The sequence below is a fragment of the Lissotriton vulgaris genome, chromosome 1_1 (assembly GCF_964263255.1).
Source record: "Lissotriton vulgaris chromosome 1_1, aLisVul1.2, whole genome shotgun sequence".
Taxonomy (NCBI): Eukaryota; Metazoa; Chordata; class Amphibia; order Caudata; family Salamandridae; genus Lissotriton; species Lissotriton vulgaris.
The window spans coordinates 1,977,977,532-1,977,998,828 of record NC_141685.1 but is presented as its reverse complement, the minus strand read 5'-3'; the positions used below and the strand labels follow the sequence as shown (position 1 = coordinate 1,977,998,828).

General features: G+C 45.2%; 1 protein-coding gene across 2 annotated transcripts in view; it reads right to left on the bottom strand.

Annotated features, from left to right (window-relative positions):
• PCLO (piccolo presynaptic cytomatrix protein) overlaps nucleotides 1-20,201 on the bottom strand; it is a 1,259,786-nt gene extending 1,239,585 nt beyond the window's left edge. For both annotated transcript variants that reach the window (XM_086919783.1, XM_086919788.1), the window contains exon 1: nucleotides 19,951-20,201. In XM_086919783.1, coding sequence (XP_086775909.1) covers nucleotides 19,951-20,096 — 146 coding nt within the window. In that variant the 5' untranslated portion in view covers nucleotides 20,097-20,201. The remainder of the gene's footprint in view (nucleotides 1-19,950) is intronic.
• Nucleotides 20,202-21,297: the final 1,096 nt, after the last annotated feature.

Genomic DNA, 21,297 nt, shown 5'->3' with positions numbered 1-21,297 from the left:
GACAAAGCAGCGAGACGGCAATGGGATTTTCCTTTAGTCCTAGTTACGCTTGTCTCACCATGGGATGCTGGGAGCAGGAGAAAGCATGGAACACCACAAATGATGAATCAGTTAATAAAATTGTAAGCTGGAAGAGAGTCATTGATGATCTTTTAATAATTTGGGATGGCAGTGAATCAGAATTCGAGGAATATTTCAAAGTAATGAACAACAGTACCAACAACCTGAAATTCACATACACTATAAGCAAAGACAGTGTCATATTCCTTGATACTGAGATTTACATCAAGAATAATCAAATTCACACTACACTGCACAGAAAGATCACAGCGACAAATGCGACCCAGGAAGCAACCAGCTTTCATCAGATATCCCTCCTATCCAGCATCCCTTATGGGGAAGTTTTGCGAATCCGCAGAATCTATAGTGAAGATCAAGAATGGGACACACAAAGCAATAACGCAGCTTAAAGATTCTTGAAGAGAAAATACCCATCAAAAACAGTATCGAAATGCTGGGAGAGAGCTAACAACAAAACACGCACTGAATGCCTGTCAAAAAAACTTTGTCAGGAAGACAAACCAACTGAACCGATCAGGATGATAATGGACTTCTCAGAAGAAAGCAAACAAATTGAAACCATCCTCAGAAAAAATTGGAAAATCTTACAGCTGGACACGACAGTGAAGGATCTAATGGGAAATCACCCAACCGTAACATACAGGAGGGTGAGGAATCTAAAAGATCATATGATTCATAGCCCTTTCCAGAAAGGAAAAAGGGAGATGACTGGCTGAAAACTAAAGGCTTTGTAAAGTGCTACTCATGCAAAATGTGCCAAATAGCGAAACCCACAAAAGAGATAACCTTGGCGAATAACAAGAAATGGGAAATACGCCAGTTGCTTACATGCAAAACAGCCTTCACCATATAAGTTTTGGAATGTCCATGTCCTAAAAGATATGTGGGCAGCACAACGTGCGTGGAATTGAGACACTACCAAAAAAAAGCTGCGTTGGTAATCAGGAATTAGAACTGCGCAAAAGAGAATTAACGCTACATATTAAACATGAGGACCCAACACCCACATGGCCTGAATCAATCGTAGGAATTATACATTCATCTACAACAGTAATTGGGAGTGAGCCAAAGAAACATGAAAAAGAATTATCTGAGAAGCATGACAAATATATATGTGAGTGACCGGCATATCAAGATGAACCGATGATCCGAACGGAGGAACAAGATGAGGTAATAAACATTGAAAATATATGGGCATCAAGTTATAAATCCCACTGGAGGGATAAACAGTTTGCATTGAATATTGTATCAACAATTGAAAGATAACATCATAACTAACAACATTGCCACTGTTAAATACACCACTCCGTCGGGAGGATCAATGAAATCAAATTGGAAGTAAACAAATACAAAGCAAAATTGATATGAAAAAGGAAGCCACTAAAGGAGACAGAGCAAGAAAAATCAAGTCCCAGATTGCAAATTGCTGAAAAAGGACACGCATTTACCGGCTGACAAATGTGCTAAAAGAATAGAGAATAGAGAACTTCAAAGACCAGAATTCCTAATGGCAATTCACATGACAGGAAGTGAAGTCATGTTGAACACTTTAAATTGTAACGCCACGAAGGGACTGTTGATCATGTACAAGGTGTGGCGAAACACCGAAACGCGTTGATCCAGGAACGTGGTCAAACCCTTAATTTGGTGTATTAAAAATAAATACCCTTTCAAAATTTCACCTTTGGAGTCCGGCCCATTTTTTCCTCGACCAGGGGAAAAGTGAGGTGATGTGAAGCGGCGTGGTTCAGCCGCAGGAGAATGCTTCGGCAAAGAGCGCTGTAAGCCCGAGAAAAGGAACCAAATGGAGACATATATATATATATATATATCCTCCTCTTACTTCTGGGGCCCTTTCCCGGAAAATTAGCATTCCAGGACTTGCCGAGGCCTTATTGCACCGGCAGGTAGCCCCTGCACACGATCTTGAAGGACACGCTGATCAATTTAACACTTGGATCAGCAATGGGGTAAAAGTCATCTGCAAACCTGTGTCAAGAATAAATCAACGTGAGGTGCCCTCCCAACCATGGTATTCGCCTCTGCTAAATGATCTGAAGCGGAACTGTAAGAAGCTCGAACGACTCTGGAGGGTGGCCTATAGTCCGCTAGCCAAAGCTCACCTCCGGGCTTCTCAGAGAATATACTACACTGCGGTAAAAAAAGCAAAAAGTGAGTACTATACTTCTAGAATCATGAAAGCCGACAATAACAGCAGGGAGATCTTTGCTATTGTTCAAAGTTTTATGTCCCCCCGAGCGGAGCAAAAGATAATTTCCGTCTCGGCGGGCTGGTGTGCGGAGCTTTCATCTTTCTTCATCAACAAGATTAAACTTATTGAAGAGGGACTAGCACTGTTCACCGCCCCATCTCACCGGTCTCCTGACTGCACATTCTGCCCTCCCCCTAGCAGGCACCTATCCCAGTTTGACATGGCAGAATTACCTGATATTCTGACCATCCTTAAATCTTTAAAATCCGGTTCATCCTCTGATCCTTGCCCCGCCAGGGTTTTGGCTGGAGTGGCGGACACTATAGGCGCAGAAGTCACTAGCCTGGTACATAGGTCGCTGTAATCAGCCACGGTGCCACCACAATGGAAGCAAGCTAAGCTCCTTCCACTACTAAAGAAACCCTCGGCTGACCCACTCACAACAGCTAACTATCGACCCATTTCACTGTTGCCAGCTTTGGCTAAAGTCTGCGAGAAGATTGTCTTTCGCCAACTGAAGCTTTTGTGGAGAGTCGGAGGCCCTCCACCCAGCGCAGTCTGGCTTCTGATCGTCTTTTAGCACTGAATAGGCTCTGGTCGAGGTGACAGAGTCAATTAAGGATTGCCTGGACAGGGGCGGCAGAGCGGCTCTGATTTTATTGGACCTCTCTGCAGCCTTTGATACGGTACCCCACCAACTTCTTCTAGTGCGCCTATCATCTATTGGCATCTCTGGGGCTGTGTGGTCATGGCTGGAATCCTTTCTTAGCTCCCACACCCAGCAAGTCTAGATGCCGCCCTACTCGTCCTCGGCCAGAGAAGTTCAGACAGGGGTCCCTCAGGGCTCGACGCTGAGCCTGCTTCTTTTTAACATATACATGACCCCCCTGATCTCCCTGGCCGAAGAACTGGGCGCTAAGATTATGGCCTATGCCGACGACACCCAGCTGCCGTTTACCTGGGAAAACTCGAACTTACAAGTTGATGCAGCGAAAAAATGCCTGGCAACCGTATTCACCTGGCTTGCCCAGGCCAAACTTAAATGTAATGAGAGAAAGTCGGAAATCATCCTTTATGGCCAATTCCCCGCTCAGTTCAAAGAAGCACTGTGGCCCTCGGATTTTTGCCGCTCCCTCTCGGAAGGTGGCCTAGCCAAGAATCTAGGCATTTGGTTTGGGGAAGATCTAAGGTTTTCAAAACACATAAAGTGACTCCCGGGCATCTGCTTTGGGACCCTTAAGTCCTTAGGCCATTTTTTTCCCCTGCTTCCCCAACAGGCCAAGGAGATGGTTGCCCGAGCACTCATCCTGTCTCGCCTGGACTATGCCAACGCACTTTATTTGGGCATACCAGCATTCCTGGTTAATAAGCTACAACTTATGCAGAATGCTGCTGCGAGACTCCTCTTGGGCATCTCTAAACGAACTAGCATAAGAGCGCAAATGTCCTCACTGCACTGGCTTCCAGTGACACAGAGGATACAATTCAAGGCCCTGGTCTTACCTCACAGAGCCCTGCATGACTCAGGCCCCTCCTACATTAGGATGAGAGTGGCCTTCTACACTCCCAGACATCCTTTAAGATCGGCGTCCCAACGCTTGATGGTAATTCCTTACTTCCGTCGCGCCAGGTTGGGCGGCCAATCATTTTCTGTAAAAGCAGCCATTCTTTGGAATGCCCTTCCTACAGTCCTACGCCATACTCAGGAGATGAAATGTTTTTAAAAACTTCTCAAAACCCACCTCTTCGGCCAGGCCTATTAATGCATTTCTCTTGCCATATGTGTATCATTGCTTCGTGCCAGGATACTCATGAGTAGTTGTGCGCGCTATAACTACCAATATAACATAACATAACATATATATATATATACACATACACACAAACATAAACACATACATACACACACACATTATTGTCGTATAGCCGTTGCTCTATTGTGCAGGATACAAGTGCTTGAAAAAAGTGCTTGTGCAAAGGTGAAAAAGAAATCTGAAAGAATACAGCATAAAATTAGCAAATTGAAACAATAATTATGTAACATATTTGGCTGTGTGACACTCTTTATTTTTTAAATAAATCTAATTCCATCCATAATGCTCGGGTACAGCGTTTGAATTAGTACTGTCCTTCCGTGGATAGTTTAGTCAGTCCAGGGTATAGGAATGGAGTTGTCGGCGTTTCAATCCAAGATAGAAGAAGGACAGTTAAAACCTTAATAGGGGTCTTTATCAGGACAGCTAGGAGAAACTTAAAGAGGAGGGTGAACACCAGTCAAAAGGATAAGGAAGATGTTTTTAATGTGATGATAGACTCGAAGATAGATGATTTTGAATCACAAATATTCCCATGAGTGGGTAAACTTGTTACACAATGAAGGCACACCGGCTCTTTATCTGTTCAGGAATTATTATGCTCCTTAGCCCAATGGTATCAGCCTTGAAAAGGTCCAATAGTTGTTTGGGCAGTGAAAAATTAGAAAGAACTGAGTTAGTTGATGGTAATTGCTAAATATTAATAAGCATTGTTTAAACCTGCTCCCAATTTGGTTACCTCACCCTTCCACGGGCATCCTTCTTTAAATATCAATTTATTTAACAGAATGAGCCATCCAATTCAGTCAGGCAACATGCTCTAAATAAGGAGAAAAATTAAAGTGTGCCGTAACTGACTAAACAAGACTGTTGTAAGTGAAAAGGGAATGCGGAGGCTGGAATGCGACCTGTGGCAGCTGTTTCCCTGACGCGAGGCTAACCGTGTGCACGCTGACCTCATGTAACTTATTTAATCTTCAGATCTGAAAGCCTGCATAGCCATAAGACGTTTCAGTTGTACTTTGTGACGCAAAGGTAAAGGACTGGGCTATGCTGCCAGGCAACACTTTTTTTTTTTTTTACTTACAACAGTTCTTGTTTAGTCAATAACTGCACACTTTAATTTTTCTTATATAAGGCCTGTTGCCTGATTGAATCAAATGGCTCCTATTGATAAATAAATGGATGCTTAAAGAAGCATTCCCCTTGGTAAAGCGAGTAAACAAAATTGGGGTCAGGCTTAAAACAATGCTTATTAATATTTGGCAATTACCATTATCAAACTAAGTTCTTGAGCATTTTTCACATCTCAAATGACTACTAGACCTTTTCAAGGCTGATACCATTGGACAGAGGAACGACTGAAGCGCCAGTGAGCCTTTGTTGTATAACAAGTTTAACCTACTCATGGGAATACTTGTGATTTCATGTGAGGATGGTTACTAGGGAAAATGCTACTTTCACTTTACAAACACCTTCAATATCTATTTCACTGGTGTTCTCCCACCTCTTTAGGTTGCTCCCAACTGTCCTGAAAAAGAACCACTATTAAGGTTTTAACTGGCCTTCTATCTTGGATGAGAACATCAACAACTCCATTCCTATAGCCTGGACTGACTAAACTACCCATGGAAGGACAGTACTGATTGAAACACTATACCTGTACATTTTTGATGGAAGTTTATTTAATCAAAAAAGAAAGTATGTCAAACAGGCCAAAACACTACATAATTGTTAATTAATTTTGCTAAATGTATGCTGTATTCTTTCTGATTTCTTTTTCACCTATGCACAAAAACTTTTTCAAGCACTTGTATTCTTAACAATGGAGCAACTAATATATCATAATAATGTGTGTATATATATATATATAGAGATGAGGCCGCACTCCATGATGTGAACAAGGCAGCGGCCGAAACGCGTCATGCTGGAGACGATGAAGAAAAAAAACACCTTGAAATTCAAATTTCTTGCGTAATTGTGGTCTGTACCTGTGTATACGTTGGCGATTGTGGCCGAGGTTCAGGATTCAAGGAATATATATATATATATATATATATATATATATATATATATATATATATATATATATATATGTATATATATATGTATATATCTATACTACTATTATAAAGAGAGAACTGTGTCCTTTGAGCCAGGTAAACTCGAAAAGTACACCACCAATCCAAACACCCAAGACATCTTTGGAAACCTCAGGGCAAGCAGAAGGACATAGGCTATTTAAAAAAAAAATATATACGTTCTTTAAAAAATTTAGGAATAAAAAAAAAGTAGTCCCTTGCAAGTAGCACCGGCCGCGACGTGCGTGATGACATCGGGAGCGCGGGGAGGAGCGGCGTTCAGGAGCAAGAGGAGCTGCGGACAGGCGGGGAGGAGCGGCGAGCTGCGGACAAGCAGTGAGGAGCGGCGGAGCAGTAAACTCAGCAGCGCGGGGAGGAGCGACGGCTGAGGTAAGTGAAGCAGCCGCGGGTGCGCACCGAGGGACGGGCGTGGGCCATGAGTGCTCGCAAGCCTTTTACTCAAAGTCGGGATGTCGGGGGAAACAGCGGAAAAGAGCCGCGGGTGCGCACCGAAGGACGGGCGGAGGGACGGGCGGGGGCCATGAGTGCTCGGAAGCCTTTTCCTCAAAGTCGGGACGTCGGGGGGAACAGCGGACACGAGCGTGGGCAGAAGCGGCCAGGACCAACAAAACCGGAGCAAGGAAACACTGTAAGTACGCTCTGCTGCTTCCGGCCACTCTGCTGCGCCTCTCCTGCTGCGATGCTGCCCCCAGCCACCTTCTGCCCCGGGCAACGCCGGGGCGGGCTGCTAGTATATATATATAGACAGCGGGCAACACCACTCTACATTGTACTAGTATGCACCCTAGACACACTATTTCAGGCATTCCTTACGGAGAAATGTTGAGGCTTAAAAGAATATGCAGCTCCACTGCTGATTTTGAATCATGCTTAAAAGACTTAAAATCTCGCCTTAAAGCTAGAGGTTATTCAGAAGCACTGTTAGAAAAAGCCTATCAAAAATCTTTATCTCGCTCCAGAGAAAGCCTGTTCCCTGGAAACATCACTGAAACCGAGAATACTAACACCAGTGGGCCACTAGATACCGGCCCCCGTATGGTCACCACTTACAGCACTTACAGCAGAGAGGAAACGAAAATTAGGGCCATTCTGAACAAAAATTGGCCAATAGTCTTGAGTGACAATATTCTCAATCCAGTGTTACCACCTACTCCCCTAGTGTCCTTCAGGAGAGCTAAGACCATGGGTAGCTACTTAGACACCCCTGCTCCAGAACTTAAAACCAAAGCAGCGTGGCTACGACCCTCTAGGGGGTTCTATAAGTGCTCCAGCTGTCGGGCATGCAAATTTGGCATGTCCACTACCCACTACACTACTCCATTTAGTTCTGAGGACAAACCTATACTGGGCAATTACTCTTGTAAAACTGACTATGCCGTGTACGTTCTGGTATGTTCCTGCGGACTTCGGTACGTAGGAAGTACCAAACTTCAGGTACACATGCGCATATTGCAACACCTACGAGCCATACTCCATAACGATCCGGCCTATCCGGTCGCAAGGCATTTTAACTACACTCACAAAAGAGATTTATCTTGCCTTTCGTATTATGTTATTGGTTCCGTACCTCTGTCCAGGAAAGGTGGCAATAGAGAGCTTTTACTCAGGAAGTTAGAATCAAGATTTATACTCGAGCTGGATACCCGTTGGCCCAACGGGCTTAACAACATTGAAGAATTACACCACTTCTTAGAATAAAATGATCTTTCTCTTGATTCTTCCTTTTTCCAGTATATTTATGTAGCCTTATAAGCTCTCTGATATCTCAAGTTAGGTTCCCTATTTGTGATATCCATCAATTAGGTTTATCCTTCTCTCACCATGCCACCCATATCTTTGTCCTCTGGTCAATAGTTAGTACATAAGTTAGGTTCCCTATTTATGTACCCTACCTTTTGGATGTATTTCCCCATCATGTCTTATTCAAGCTATTCTATTATTATCCATTAGTATTATTATTTTTTTAGTGTGTTGAATACTGCACTGTGTATGGCACTTTATACCATTGCGTGTTGCACATTGGTAATTTGCTCTGTCCTAATTGATTGTAGATATTGTTATATTTATAAGAAATTTTGATACCAACTTTTAAACACTTTTTTAAACACTTTTTCTACATTTTTGATACTTCTCTTAACTTTTGTGACATTAATTGCCTTTACATATTTATGACCTGTTTTTATTTCAGGGCTCTGAAATACAGTTATATTTATTGCTTAGGCTTCCATTGTCCTGGTGGTATTTGAGGCTTAATTTATACTTCCATAAGACTTTGTCCATCTTCTGTCGCAATCACCATTTTTTGCACTTTATTGTCACATATGCACTTTATTATGATCTATTTGCTGCTAAATACTACTTTGCTACATTTTTGCACATTGACAATATGGTCTTGACGCCTGTTTACACGTATTGGATTACCATTCCCAATATTTATATAAGTCTTTTTTCATATTACATGTTATGTATGACATTATAATGACGAATCACTCTGTATATATGTGGATTTAACCAGTTATTTTGTGCAATTTATTAATATTGTCTATTTATTGATCATGGATTTAACCTGACATTTGTTTAAAGTGTGCTCATTGAGTAATAACCCCCTAGCAGCGATAGTCTTTCTACACTTATGTCTTTCACGTGGTACAGGAAGTTACCACCAGGGGGTGGTAACCTACACAGGTGACATGCATTTAAAAACGGCTTGTGATTGTTTTATTCTTTGCATAGCAGCGTGAGCAAGGGCATCCGTGTCCGAAACGCGTCGCTGATGTATGGCTGAGCGAACTGCAAGAAAATAAAAACACTATTTGCCTGCCAATTTGGTGGTTCGTCTCTTCCTTCCTGTGGTTGGCGTGGAGGCTGTGTCCGCATACGCAGAGCTAGAGTGAGGGAATCCAGCGTTCTCATATATATATATATATATATATATATATATATATATATATATATATATATATATATATATATATATATATATATATATATATATATATATTCACTGAAAAAACCATAGGTTGTAGACCATATATAGTTAGGAATTAGCATTTACAAAACCTTGAAAATTCACTGAAAAAACCATAGGTTTTAGACCATATATAGTTAGGGATTAGCATTTACAAAACCTTAATTTACTCGCACAAAACCATTGAAATTCGCATATATAGTTAGTTGCACTAACTATATATCGCGCACCTGCAATCCACTGCTGATGATGTCACATATTACATCATTCATGACATGGTCAGTGACATCACTGATGACATCACTGATGACATCTCAAATGACATCACTGATGACATCACTGATGACAACACCCAGTGACTGTATGTTTCTGTAAAGTTAAAATATGTCTTACATATTGAAGAATGAGTGGATGTATAAGTGTCTGGATGAAGGATTTAGTAGGTGCATGACTGACTGTATGAGTGAGCGATTAAATGTGTCTCACTGAGTGCATGGGTTAGTGACTAAACTGTCTTAATTTGTGCATCAGTATGTCTGTTGTTCTGTAAGCTACTGCATGTGGTGATCAGTAGCTATATGAGTAACTGTATGGGTTATTGATTGGTTGCCCAAGTATTTGTATGATAGACTGAGTGTGTGTGTGGGTGGCTGGGAGGTGTATGACTCTGTGCATAGATGTGTGAGCAGTTGATTCACTAGATGTATGGGTTCAAAAGTGCAGGTGGAAACAGCTGTATGGGCAGTTGACTGTGTGCATGAGTGTATTGGTGAGTGAATGGATATCTCAGTGCTACATGTCAAAGTAAGTACATATGTAAAACACAATACATGTGAGAGTTGACATATATAAATAACTGTGCATAAGAGCCAGTGAATGTGTGAGTGGCTGTATGGATCATTGTGAACTTGTATCAGGGATTGTATAAGAGAGTAACTATGTGTTAGTATATGTATGAATAAGTAAGGTGTGTATAACTGTATAGTTGAGGAAATGGAGGTGTGATTGATTCTTTGAATGACTGACTAGGTGTGTGAGTAACTCCATGGATGAGTGACATTCTGAGAGTGTCTGTTTACACTGAGTGTATCTAAGGTTATATTAGAGTCTGAAGAGGTTCATCGTATTATCACATGAATGATGTCATCAGTGATGTGATCAGTAATGTCAAATGAGATGTCATCAGTGATGTCATCAGTGATGTAATTTGAAATGTCATCAGTGATGTCATCAGTGATGTCATTTGAGATGTCATCAGTGATGTCATCAGTGATGTCATTTGAGATGTCATCAGTGATGTCATCAGTGATGTCACTGACCATGTCATGAATGATGTAATATGTGACATGATCAGCAGTGGATTGCGGGTGCGCGATATATAGTTAGTGCAACTAACTATATATGCGAATTTCAATGGTTTTGTGTGAGTAAAATAAGGTTTTGTAAATGCTAATTCCTAACTATATATGGTCTAAAACCTATGGTTTTTTCAGTGAATTTTCAAGGTTTTGTAAATGCTAATTCCTAACTATATATGGTCTATAACCTATGGTTTTTTCAGTGAATTTCAATGGTTTTTTAATAGCAAATATCAAAAGCTGTAAAATGTCAAGTACGTGGTAGGTAAAAACATTTTCGTATTTATGCACGCTGATGTGCTTTGAACGCTGCCCCCCCCCTCCTCTTTTCTTTTAGGAGTATTCTCTCTTTGCAGATAGTGAAGGGTAGGTAACACAGGCCTTTGCCCCCGTTGTAATCCGTCGTGCCTGCTTCCCTCTCCATTTGATTGATTGTTATCCTAGCATTTATTGTTTTGGAATTGGTTCTCTTTGGTTCATTCTCTATTTACAAACAAGCACAGAGTCGCAATACTCTGTTTAGTCTTTGCAGATAGTGAAAAATCGTTAAAAAAACAAAAGGAATCAAGCAGAATCAGTAGGCCACTAATGGGATCTCTTTTTGACCTCGCTAAAATAGAAACATTATGAACAACCCCTCATGACAAATACGAAACTAGTGAGAGGAACTGAGCTCGACACCATGATAGCTGCAAGACAGCTCGGCTCCGCCGCCCACCCCACCCAAAATAACGACAAACACTATGCAAATATTATAAATATATACAACACACCAGCAAAGTAACAGGGTAAAACGTTTTATTAAATAACTATTTAAATGGCAGCCTGCTGCAACATCGATCCAAACAAGCCTTTGTATTTTGGGCTCAAAATAAACCATCTATAGTAAGATTTTCGTAGGTGAGTGTAGGTTCATGGTTTTCCATCCACAGACTAAAAGCCTGGAGTGAGAGTGAAAGAACAATAACTAGGTAAGAAGGAAGGCAGAGGTTGTGGGAAGGACTCTGGATATGGTATGTTGCTTGGTCCCTGAGATGCTTCGATGTCACTGCCTTGCACAAATGGCATAAGCCCTGGATGTTGGGTGCCATAGTTGAGGGTTCCGAGCAGTGCTTGTAACACTGTCTGAAACTTATTTGCACCTGCTGCAGCTTCACTATTCTCAAAGTAAGTGGGGGCTGTTTGTGGACCTGACTGCATTGGAAAACAATGTGATGCGGTGCCTCCTTGAACCACTTGACGGAGGCCACCGAGATAATTGCGCCTGCTCCACACCTTGTCCCACAATCCGTTTGACCTGAAGACACGTCCTGCGGTGCCCTGGTCCGACCATCACATATACCTGCGCCAGGAGACGGCGTGGGGTGCAATAGAAGGGAGAGGCGGCGCGAACGAGCCTCCCCCACCTCCCCAGGTGGAGGTTTCTCAGCTACACCCCAGCGCTTCACTCGACCAGCTGACTTGCGCCCGCACTTGCGACACAGTGCCTCGCTTGGCCAGCTGAATTGCGCCTGCTCTTGCTATTACAACATCTCACCCACCATCCAACGGAATTGCACCCAATCTTGCGGTACAGTGACAGGCGGCTGCTACGGAGCTCACGAAATGGCGGTCGGCTCCACAGACTTGGGCCTGGCCTGCAAAGATGGCTCTGGGCAACCGTGGAACTCGGACGCTTGACTGCTACGGCATGGGCCCCATTCCCAAAAGAGCCCCCTCAGCCTTGAAGATTCTACAACAGTCACCCGGACCCCGACTCCCGTAGACTTCCGGTGGGGAACGACTGCCATGATTGCTCGCGGAATGGCCACGACGTAGCCACAAGATGGTGGTGCTCTCATGCTGACGCCAGCTTCAGTCTGAAACATCCAGAAACACTGTAGACTACCAATTCGATCAGTTCCGGTGGAGCCCCAACGTGACCCGGTAGAGAAGAACTTGCCCACCCCTCTTTGACTGATGGTTCTTGTTGCCTGTCCCTTCTCTTGCCATTTAACAGAACTTTTTGGACTGCTGAAAGGGGTTGTGTTCCGACCGCTGGTTGGTGGAGACATTTTGACTATATTCTGGACCTGCGTTGTCACGTAATGCGTCATATGACGCGCCGCGTTAGCGCACCCGGAAGTGCTCCGGTGCGCGAGGCGCAGCTTCCCGGAAACGATCCAGAGCGCGGCGCGCAGCGCGTAACGTAAGCATAACAGGTCATGTGACTTGTTAATAAAACTTTTCATTGGTTCATTTTACTTTTGTTATTCTAATGATGAAAGGCTTGGTCATATGACCTAAAAATAACACTTTTCATTGGTTAAGAACATTTTTTTTTCCCAAATGATGAAAGCCCCACCTTTTTTTTCTCACTCTGACTTGTAAAGCAAAGGACCCAGATGCATTTACAGTTTATCACTAACAATGTTCCAGGCTAATGTATTTTCCCGGGAAATTTACAACTGTCCTGCAAGTAAAATATTCCTATTTCGAGAAAAAGGGCGTTTCTTCGTCCCATGAGGGAGCCGTTGAACAAAAGAGGCTCGGCCTTCTGTCTTAGTCGCTGATAGGCATGAATATCAGATTCTTATCGATAACTTTATGTTGCAGGAGTGGAAAACACAACAGCCCTTGACCATTTATCTTTACTGCGTTCCTGCGTATTATACCTTTTAACCTTCATGTAATCGGGCTGCTTTATTTCACTTGCCTTTTACTGATTCGAAAACAGTGGCTATTATTCAAAACTTTACCAATCTAGGTACTACTACCATGTTTTGTTTTAAAAACCTTTATTGTGAAAATGTCAGTATACAAATACGGGCCTATAACCACGTGGGCCGGCCACGGAGCAAACTGGAATCGTATATGATGAGGGGACATTTACACTGTAGAAGAACGGAACGGGCGACCCATTAGGTTGCAAGAACTAAGGTGTCTAACAGTTGCGGAATCGGTGGACGTACATTTTATGATTAAAGTACGACAGGGCCAGTTACAATAAAATTATCTAGATATACATTTGCGGGCAAGTACCATGGGTGACGTTAATTCGAACTTTCAATAGTACAGTAATCAATAACACATCAGAACTTAATATCAATAGGGATGTCCAAATCTTCAATCAGTACTCGTCCCCGCCCGCCAAGTACTTCAAAACTGCATACGTATCTCGTGATATCAAGGTTGGGCAACCAGTACACAACAAGGAGTTACAAGTCCCATTTATACCAGCGCCATTTTGGGCGAGGCCGGGCAGGTCCAGGATATAGTCAAAATGTCTCCACCAAACAGCGGTCGGACCAGAACCCCTTTTGGAAGTCCAAAAAGGTTCCGTTAAATGACAACAGAAGAGATAGGCAACATGAACAATCAGTCAAAAGAGGGGACGCTTTCGGGAATGGGGCCCATGCCCTAGCAGGCAAGCGTCCGAGTTCCAAGGTGTCCCAGGGCCATTTTAGTGGACCAGGCCCAAATCCAAAGAGCCGGCCGCCATTTTGAGAGTCTTGTTGCAGCCGCCTTTAGCTGCACCGCAAGAGTAGCCGCAATTCAGGTGGATGGCGGGTGAGTCACTGTACCGCAAGAGTAGCCACAATTCAGCTGGATGGACGGTGAGGCACTGTGCCGCAAGAGCGGGCGGAACTCAGCTGGAAGGCGAGTGAAACGCTAAGAGGCGCCCCACTGCAGATGAGGTGCCTCCACCTGGGGATGAGGGAGAGGCCCGTTTCCGCCGCCTCCCCCCTCCCCGGGCACCCCACGCCGTCTTTCGGCGCAGCATTGTAGGATGGCCACACCAGTGAAACTTGCTGGACACCACCTCGGTGCCATCCGGATCTCGGCGCGTTCGAGTCACTGTACCGCAAGAGCGGGAGAAACTCAGCTGGATGGCGGGCGAGACGCTGTACCGCAAGAGCGGGCGGAACTCAGCTGGATGGAAGGTGAGGCACTGTGCCGCAAGAGCGGGCGGAACTCAGCTGGAAGGCGAGTGAAACGGTAAGGGGCGCTGCACTGCACATGAGGTGCATCCACCTGGGGAGGCGAGAGAGGCCAGTTCGCGCCGCCCCCCCCCCCCCGGGCACCCCACGCCGTCTTTCGGCGCAGCATTGTAGGATGGCCACACCAGTGCGGCAACTTGCTGGACACCACCTCGGTGCCATCCGGATCTCGGCGCGTTTCATTTGCCATTCAGCGGTTTTCCGCCCGCTTTTGCTGCACTGTGCCTTGTCAGTAGCGGTCTGTTGTGCGAATAGTCCGAAGGCAGCACAACGCGCTGAGATCTGGACGGCACCCAGGTGATGTCCTTTACTTGCCGCACTGGTCTTGGCATCCTACAATGCTGCACCGAAAAACGGCGTGGGGCGCCCCTTGGGGGGGGGGGAGGAGGCGGCGTGAATGGGCCTCTCCAGGTGGAGGCTCCTTTGCTGCAATGGGGCGCCCCTTTAGCGTTTCAGTTGCCATTCAGCTATCAGATAGTAGGAACGCGTATGGTGTGACGGATCTCATGGGGTGGGGGCCTTGATCTACTGTAACTCCTTTGAAGAGGGGTGATTCTTTACAGTTGGGGCCATAAACTACTTCCGCAGGGCTAGGTGATAGCCTGGGACCGGCCTAGACAATCGGACACAGAGGAAGAGGAGTGTCAGAGGGTGCGGTAGTGAATAGGGTGAAAGGGAGGTGTCGGGCGGGCACGGGGTGTGATTCTCAGGGAAAAGCAGCGCAGATGGGGGGAGGTTTATGACCCATGCATGAGAGAGAGGGGGGGGTGACCAGTGCGTGGGGGAGATGCTTGCGAGGGTGGGGAGCCATGCTGAGGATCGGCGGCGTGCAGAGAGTGGGTCTGGTCAAGGCATCTAAAATGGCTGCCGTGCACGACAAAAGTGTGGCATTGGAAAAAAGGCAAGATGGCGCAGACAATGTTTATCAATACGGATTAATTTATAACAATTATTTTTAACAATATATTTACTCACAGTGTCAAAATGGCGGTCAACACTTCCTGATTTCCTTCGAATCGAACGTTAACAGACGTCACGCAGCAAAAAAAAAAAAAAACGCTCACGCGCAGCCGCTGGAAGACAAGTATCAACATATATGAGCATCCTCAGCCACCCTCAGAAAACATAAGGGGTCGGGATACGTCTCCCGTACCCCCTTATACCCACTTCACACATTGTTTTCCTCCATCTTGTAATTTAATTAAAACGAAACACAAAATGGCGAATTCCCGTTTCGCGACCCGGTTCGCTACCCGGTTCGCGAACCGGGAAGCGCTTCTACCGCAAAAAATCTAATTTTTTTTATTTGCCCCACAGGACCCTTTAATAACCCCAACATCATTCCTAGGGGGTCAAGAAGGGTCTACCTTGCCCCCTTTCATTAAATTCCCCCCTTCGTTTTTCTCCTCCTCTTGACTCTCGATCCTACCGAGAGACAAGATGGCGGCCGTTCCGGACTGTTTAGAATGTTGACAGACACTGGAGAGCCAATCAGCTTCGCTTCGCAAAGTTCCGTTACGCGAAAAGTTTGCGAACCGGAGCGCTACCTGGGACGCTGTCACAGATATATCTGTTTTTTAAAACGTTAATTTCTCAAAATCCACTGGAGCACATATCTTGAGACCTAGCAAAGGCACATCGGGCTAACAGTCCCTACAATTTTGCCAAGTTTTGTGCAAATCCATTCAGCCGTTCGAGCTAAAAGTGAGGCCAAACGCCCTATGGAAAAATGAATGGGAAAAACGCGTTTTGGGACCCCCCTTTTTTCTCGGCCCCCCCTTGACGAAACCCCCCCAAATTTTCAGGGGCTGCTCAGAAACAAAATGTGCCATTTTCCTGAAAATTTCAGCCGATTCCGTCCACAAACGCCAAAGTTATTAGACATAGAATTTTCAAAAGTCCCATAGAGAAAAAATCCTAACTATATATACCTACTGGCGACCGCCAGTAGGTAATATATATATATATATATATATATATATATATATATATATATATATATATATATATATATATATATATATAGATATATATATGAGGAAAACGGTCCAGGTTCCGTAACAGTGAAGGAACCAGCGGTCGGGACCTCACAACACCTCGTAACCAGCAGTTAAGTGAAGCCTCAACAAAGTGAATCCACAGTGGAAAGTAGGGAAGACGTAGTTTATTAAAGATAATGAATATATATATATATATATATATATCTTCAACTATTCGCCCAGAAATGAGGCCGCACTCCGTTGCAGGTGAGTTTCAAACCAATTTAATTCAGACAGCGCCAGCTTTCCTTTCCTTCATAGTGGCCCTGGCATGACGGGTTTCAGGGAATCCTTTCCCTTTCTTCAGAGGCCCACATGAGCAGACTGAGTTTTGTGTGGCTGCACGGTCCCCTGCACATTACAGGAACCTGCTCCGCCGATCACGAACCTGCGACGGAGTGTGGTCTCATCTCTGGGCGAATAGTTGAAGTAATTCATACAATGGCGGTTCCGCCCGTAGAGGCGACGCACCATCTGTGAAAATATCATGGACTGCGGGAGGGAAAAGTATTTCCCTTCGTGATCGGTTGAGCAGGTTCCTGTAATGTGACCCAGCCAGAGTCCTTTTCAGATGCCTAATGGAGGGTTACATTGGTCCCTGCAAATGCACATGAGCGCCGGACCAACTGGAGGGTAGAAAAGGTGCATAAAGGAACTGCAGGTCCCAGCATGCAACGGTAAAATGAATCCATTAAATAGGCACACCGGAGGCCAATTACAAATTGAAAAACGTGCAGGGGACAGTGCAGCGGCACAAAACTCAGTCTGCTCATGTGGGCCTCTGAAGAAAGGGAAAGGATTCCCTGAAACGCGTCATGCCAGGGCCACTATGAAGGAAAGGAAAGCTGGCGCTGTCTGAATTAAATTGGTTTGAAACTCACCTGCAACGGAGTGCGGCCTCATCTGAGCGAATAGTTGAAGTAATATATATATATATATATATAACAACTTAGACTTAATGGCGGCAGCCGCTTCCGGGTGAGAGGGTTCGCAGGACGGAAGAAAGTCAGACCTCCGTAAATTTCCAATCGCAGGCAAAACTCCAACCACTTCCACCAAAGCCTCGGCGGCGAAGAAGGAGAAGCGAACCACTTCTTTGTCAGGCAAGATGTTATTTTATTTCAACCTTCAGCAGCAATCAACAGATGACGGGTTTCGGGCTCAGGCGTCCTATCACATGTGATCAAGGGCGCCTGAGCCCAAAACGCGTCATCTGTTGATTGCTGCTGAAGGTTGAAATAAAATAACATCTTGCCTGACAAAGAAGTGGTTCGCTTCTCCTTCTTCGCCGCCGAGGCTTTGGTGGAAGTGGTTGGAGTTTTGCCTGCGAGAGAGAGAGAGAGAGAGATATATATATATATATATATATATATATATATATATATATATATATATATATATATATATATATATATATATATATATATATATATATATATACATATACACACACACTATTATAATATAGTTTTTCCATTGTGCAGAATATAAGTCCTTGAAAAAAAGTGTATATATATAAATATTTATGCATTTAACTTCAATACAATTTTGAATTATCATCAATTGATCTTCGTGCTGGTGTGTTGTATTGTTGACATACTCTTCCCTTGACTCAGGAATGGTGCGTTCCCCTCTCCCTTGGTTTGGGGTTGTATGACTACTGATGTAGAGTCAGGATCGGCTAATTTAATTGCCTTATCTAGAGTTGTACCGACTCTTTTTTGTATCGCAATAATAAAATCGACATCCAACTTCGAGGGTGGAAAGTCGTGCGTGGGGTGGGGTGCTAACGTGAACAAGCACATTACATTAAAGGCGGTTTACCTTGGCCAAAAAGAAATTATACAAAATAAAAGGGAACTGAAACAATGTAAGCCCAACCGCTTACGTCTTCAGCGTAAGTGAATGATTCACCACATTAAAGTGTTGAAAGTGCTTTGCCGTGTTATCTGAGCTCCAGCCACACAGTAGCGCCAATACTGTTGTAAACAGCGCCGCAGTCACATCTCAAACACAGCGGCTGAGCAGTGAACACACAGGCCTGTTCTTCAGGACCCTGGACAGAAGAGCGAAACCCGTTCGTGCCTCACACGCCGTGTGTTGATCAAGAGCTGTATTAAAGCGGAGTTCAACTCCCCACCTCAAACAAGACAGCGGCACAGTGCATACGCTTCAGCACCTTGGAGAGAAGAGCTAAATTCAGCACTGGGAAAGTGGAATCCAAGTGCCCGGCGGCATGAATGATACATAGCGTAAGAGGATAAGGTGCTGATGACATAACTAACACCCTGCCTGTAAACAACCACGCAAAGATATAGTACCGGCAGTGTGCAAGCATAGATACAGTGGCTGACCGCTGACGGCCCAGAAATAAAGGTAAATACTGTACGGTGCCAACAAGTGCACCACCTAGCTATGTGCAAGCAAATACCGACTGTTTATTTGAAGGAGCAGCAGACGGTTGGAGCAAGATGCGTGCAAGAAGAGTTGAGATACATTGTTATCTGCAGAGAAAACAAATACAATGCATAACTGTGTGCAAACTCGAGTATAGTGAAGCCACGTACAGGAGCAGAGAGAAGGCTCACTGCCTATTTGTGTACACTACTGATGAACAGGTGCGCACTCGATAGAGGTGTGGCTCCGAGGACAGCCTACATTATACGGCTCTGAATGTAAATACTATTCTCATCTCCGGTTGCTGTTTTCGGTAATATTTATCCCCAGTACAAGCACAGAAAAGTGACGCGCACTCCCTACTCCGTGCACGGTATAAGATAAATATGTGATGAGCAGGCGGGGCGGCTCCCCCAAAGCAAGAAGGAAGGATGCGGCTTAAAGGGGAAGGTGCTACCAGCCCCATCGTGTTTAGAAAGCAATCAGCCTGACCTAACAACACCCACCGGGAGCTCAAAGCGACCAAACCACACAGGTACACCGTACACAAGAGCAACCGCATAACAGGAGCGCGTACGCGCACATACATAGAACTCGTGCACATAAGCACACGCTAGTAGATATGCAGAAGCACTCGCTGACGCTAGATGTACATTCCAGACCCGCTCATATCTAGACACAGCAGAGAAAGCGCTTGCCACACTACATACACGCACTGCCACAGAAACAGAAAAACACTCTCTTTCGTACACAAGAGCAGACACAGAAAAACACTACCGTCCACACACACCTGCACAAAACGGCGACATCCTGTGGGGGCGAGAAGGCCTCAGCTATGTACAGCCTCAGGACCTCGATAAAGGGGGAGGGTGAAAGGGGATGGCATGGACAAGGCTCCCAAAGGGAGGGTTGTTCCCTAGGCAGCCAAAGCAGCGCTATGATCGCCAACCCCTTTCCCCTGTTCCTCCGTAATCCCTCGCTCGGTACACTCTCACTCACCTGCCCTCTGGCTGTGGTAGTTCCTGCGCCCTGGACATGACGGCGGCTATCTGTCTGCGCTCCTCTTCGCTGAGCTGGCTGAGGTCCGCCGGGCTGACCCCACCGGGCAGCCCTTCGCCGCCCTCCAGGCTGGCCTCGTTGCCCATGGCGGCGGGTGGGGTGCGGGCTGTCAGCGCCCGGCCGCCTTCTCCGCCGCCGCCTCAGATCCTCCCGGTCTGCGATCCTTCGGCTCTGGCCCCAAAGCCGTGTACGGCGCCTGCGCACATCACAGCAGCTGATCGACCATGTCCCTCTACGTTTCCAACCCTTAAAGGGCCAGCGACACCTCCGCCCGAGACAGCGCCAGTCAAAGAGCATCCTTTCGAGCTGCCACCGTGACGGGACGAAAGGTAAATGGGCAAGTACACACGTGGGCGCTTTTAGCTCGAGCTCTTCGGCTGATGAACAGCTGAATGAAGTGAAGGGCTGTGTCTGCTCTGGGTATTCTCCAGAATCATTCAGATGAGACTCTGTAAGAAGGACAGGCCACCTAATGAGAGTGTGATGTAGCCCTTTTATTCTGTTTTTCAGTTTTGAAAGCTACTGATTAACCGGAGTTATTCCCTATGGGTTTGTGCTCCTCAACTGGACTTGGTCAACATGTGAATTCAATATCAAATGAGTTTTCAGAGTTCAATGTTAAGAACGTTAAGTTTCACAGTAAAGCCAGAAAAATATTAAAATGAAAACCTAGAAGATTTATTAAAACCGTAAAGGCATTACAGAAAGCAAATTATATGGCAGAGAATCAGCCAGTTTTCCAATTGCTATATAAAGCATGAAGCTCATAATAAAATGCAAGTCATGAAATAGTCTTGATCCAGCGGAAAGACCAGGGATAACAATTTCTCATTCATATATTCAAGGGGGCCCATATACATTTACCCAACCTGTTCATCCACACTACCTGGTAAAAACCGCTAGGGGTCAAGTTTTGTAATTCACTCAGTTCTGATTAGTTATACATATTTCACAAATCAGCATTCTTTCCTCTGGTCGATGGACCATTAGTTAACCCCTTCCATGCTGATGACGGAATCGCTCCGTCATCAGCTACAGTTGAGCTGTGCTGATGACGGAGCGGTTCCGTCATGGCCCGGCCGCCGCGCCTGCGCGGCGCTGATTTCGCGCCTGCGCGGGCGTTCTAAAGAGCGGGGCGGGTCATGACGGAACCGCTCCGTCACCAGCACAGCTCAACTGTAGCTGGTGACGGAGCGGTTCTGTCACCAGCATGCGGCGGCCGCGCGGCCGCCCCGCCCCTTTAGCGCTGCGGCGGAATAGCCGCCGCAGCGAAGGGGTTAAGCTAGT